Genomic DNA, 2,621 nt, shown 5'->3' with positions numbered 1-2,621 from the left:
AAAAAAAAAAAAAAAAAAAAAAAAAAAAAATTACAATAAACTTAAATCTAACTACTTCAAATTACTGTGGCTTACAGATTTCACAAAGAATAAATAAATGTCATGATAGGTAGTGTTACACAATGAAATGGCAAGCAGTTCCAGGAAACAAAGACATACAAGAGGTTATCTTTTTTTTTTTTTTTCAGTCTTTTTGAGACAGGGTTTGACTATACAGTTCAGACTGGCCTTGAACTTGCTTTGCAATCCAGGCTGACCTAAACTCACAGTGATCCTCCTGCCTCAGCCTCCCAAATACTGGGAATTCAGATATGAGCCACCATGCCCAGCAAGAGGTTATCTTCTTAGACAACTTAAATATTTGGACTTAGTACAGAAATTATTAAAACCACATTCTGGAATACCCTGAAGCTTTACTTCTTCCTTGAATGAATAAAAAGGTAAGAAAGGGATAGAAAACTGTGTGTTGTCTCACAGGGATTTTAAATACTGCTAAATCTTGAATAAAAAAACAACACAGACCATCTAGAAGTTTCTGAGCTTCCAGGAGATCTAAAGCCTGTCCCTAATTCCACCATGAATAAATAGGACTATGACTGTGGGTATCAATTAAATTATAATTTGAACCTAATTTCTCAAAAGAAAGTTGGAGAGCATCCTTAAGTTTCCTTGTACACCTTTAATATTAACAAATGCAATTTATTCTAATATAAATTATAAACTATGTGTCATCAAGGGTTCATACACCAATCAGCTCTTAGCTATAAGCAAACATGATGGGGGGGGGGCACTGATGGAACCAAAGGATAGTCTGTATGGGGAGCAAACAGGAAGAGCATAGTCTAGCAAGATATTCTCTTCCTCATAAAATTTTGGAAATATGTTATCATATTCCTTACCAGCGAAATCCCTAATACAGAGGATCACTTTATTTCAGGTTTAATAAATTTCTGATAAAGTCAACTTCTACCCAACTGCCAACTCCACAGAACCTCAGAAATCACTGTCATCACACATCTCTTATTCTTAGGGAAAATATGGAGTGGAGAAAATAATTACCAGACAGGAAAAAGGTGTCAGACAGGAAGAGTTAACAAAAGCTGCTGTAAAAGCAAAGTTAACACAAGGATAATCAACTGCCACCAAAAGGAAAAAGTTTTGCAAGAAACAAAAATCAAAACAAGCACTACCTTCTCATTTAAAATATACTTCAAATAAAACCCCGATGAAAGGAAGAATCTTTTTTAAATCATTAAGAAAATAAACCAAAAATTACTAACTCAGTAATGAAAAAAGATTAAAGTGTATCTTTCCTATTTATATTTGTACATTTACATTATACACAAATTTTATTTCAAGGAAATAATATTCAGACTTATAAATTCGCCACTATTAATTTTAATTGAGTTATCTGCTATCAGAGTAAGATGGAGATTAACTGTATCCCAAACTGATTCGTGCACACCAAACATTCAGTTTACTGTACCTAAATAGCCTCATATCTGACATGTGTGCTGCAAAGATGTGTCCTTTGAGGCCCACTTTTCTGTTTCTAACTATATGGGGTTGACACTGGAACTTTATCTAGATGTGCTGAGAACAATGATTCTATTGCCATTCAAGATGTAAATAATTATCGCCTCATTAAATATAAACTCTCGAATTTATTTTTTTTTTCCGGTACTGGGGATTGAACTCAGGCCCTTGTGCTTGCCAGGGAAGCACTTATTCTACTGAGCCATCTCCCGTCCCCAAAACTCTCGAATTTTAAGACATTAGAAGATACACAGAATTTGCCAACTCTTTCAAGCCCACCGAACCACCATTCAAATGAAAAGCAACATACAGACCTTCCAAAACTATTTAATAAACAAGGTAGAGTCACCACTCAGACTGCCATCCATCACTTCCTAGCACGCGTGTGAGGAGCACTTTTTGGTATAAAAAAAGGGTCAACCCTTGCTTGGGTGGGTGACGACGTATGCCGCGCGAGGAGCCCAAATGACTTAACAGCTCTTCGGAGCCCTTCCGAAGCGCACACGGTCCGCGAAAGGAACAAAGTGGCAGGGAGTTGTGAAGACGAGCTGCCGTGTTTAGGTTGATTTATTCCCCGCAGTAACTGTCGGGCTGCTCTGAGCAGGCTCTCCAAGGAGCCACGGCGGCCAACAACAAGACTTCTCCGGACAGAAAAGTTTTAAACTGTCAATGGAATAACGGTGCAGGAAGGTGCACTCTCCCCCGTCGCACGGCGCATTCACAGCCCCTGGGCGCTAAGGAAAAGCGAGAAGCTGGCAGCGACTGGGGAGGAGTCACTCGGGGCCGGCGCGGGGCTCCTCCTCAGCCAGGTCCTCAGGTTCCCCCGCACCGGCTAAGAGGCGAGCGCAGCCGCTTTATTTCCCGCGGCTGGCGACCAGGAGGGTGAAAATGTCACTCGCGCAAGCCCGCGTCCCAGTCCAGAGCCGAGGCCGGGGCGGCGCGGGGTCCTCCGCGGGGACCCCACAGAGGGGCGAGGGCGCCTGCAGCCCGGACCGGCGCTCCCCACGCGCCCCGCGCCCGGAAGGGGGAAACGCGCCGCCGAGGATTCAACAGGAGCGCCGCGCCGCCAGCCCGCCGCCCGGGAA

At 42.8% G+C, this 2,621-nt stretch overlaps 2 protein-coding genes across 6 annotated transcripts in view; one reads left to right on the top strand and one right to left on the bottom strand.

The window, feature by feature from the left end:
* The window catches only part of Pds5b (PDS5 cohesin associated factor B), a 263,841-nt gene that overhangs the window by 256,956 nt on the left and 4,264 nt on the right, over positions 1–2,621 (bottom strand). The gene's annotated exons all lie outside the window — the stretch shown is intronic.
* The window catches only part of LOC111816724 (translation initiation factor IF-2-like), a 5,324-nt gene continuing 5,127 nt past the window's right edge, over positions 2,425–2,621 (top strand). The window contains exon 1 of the mRNA XM_023715061.1: positions 2,425–2,605. Coding sequence (XP_023570829.1) covers positions 2,425–2,605 — 181 coding nt within the window. The remainder of the gene's footprint in view (positions 2,606–2,621) is intronic.

Source organism: Octodon degus, unplaced genomic scaffold (genome assembly GCF_000260255.1).
Source record: "Octodon degus isolate 3935 unplaced genomic scaffold, OctDeg1.0 scaffold00038, whole genome shotgun sequence".
NCBI lineage: Eukaryota > Metazoa > Chordata > Mammalia > Rodentia > Octodontidae > Octodon > Octodon degus.
Note: the sequence above shows the minus strand (reverse complement) of the source record. Positions and strands in the feature narration are given on the sequence as shown.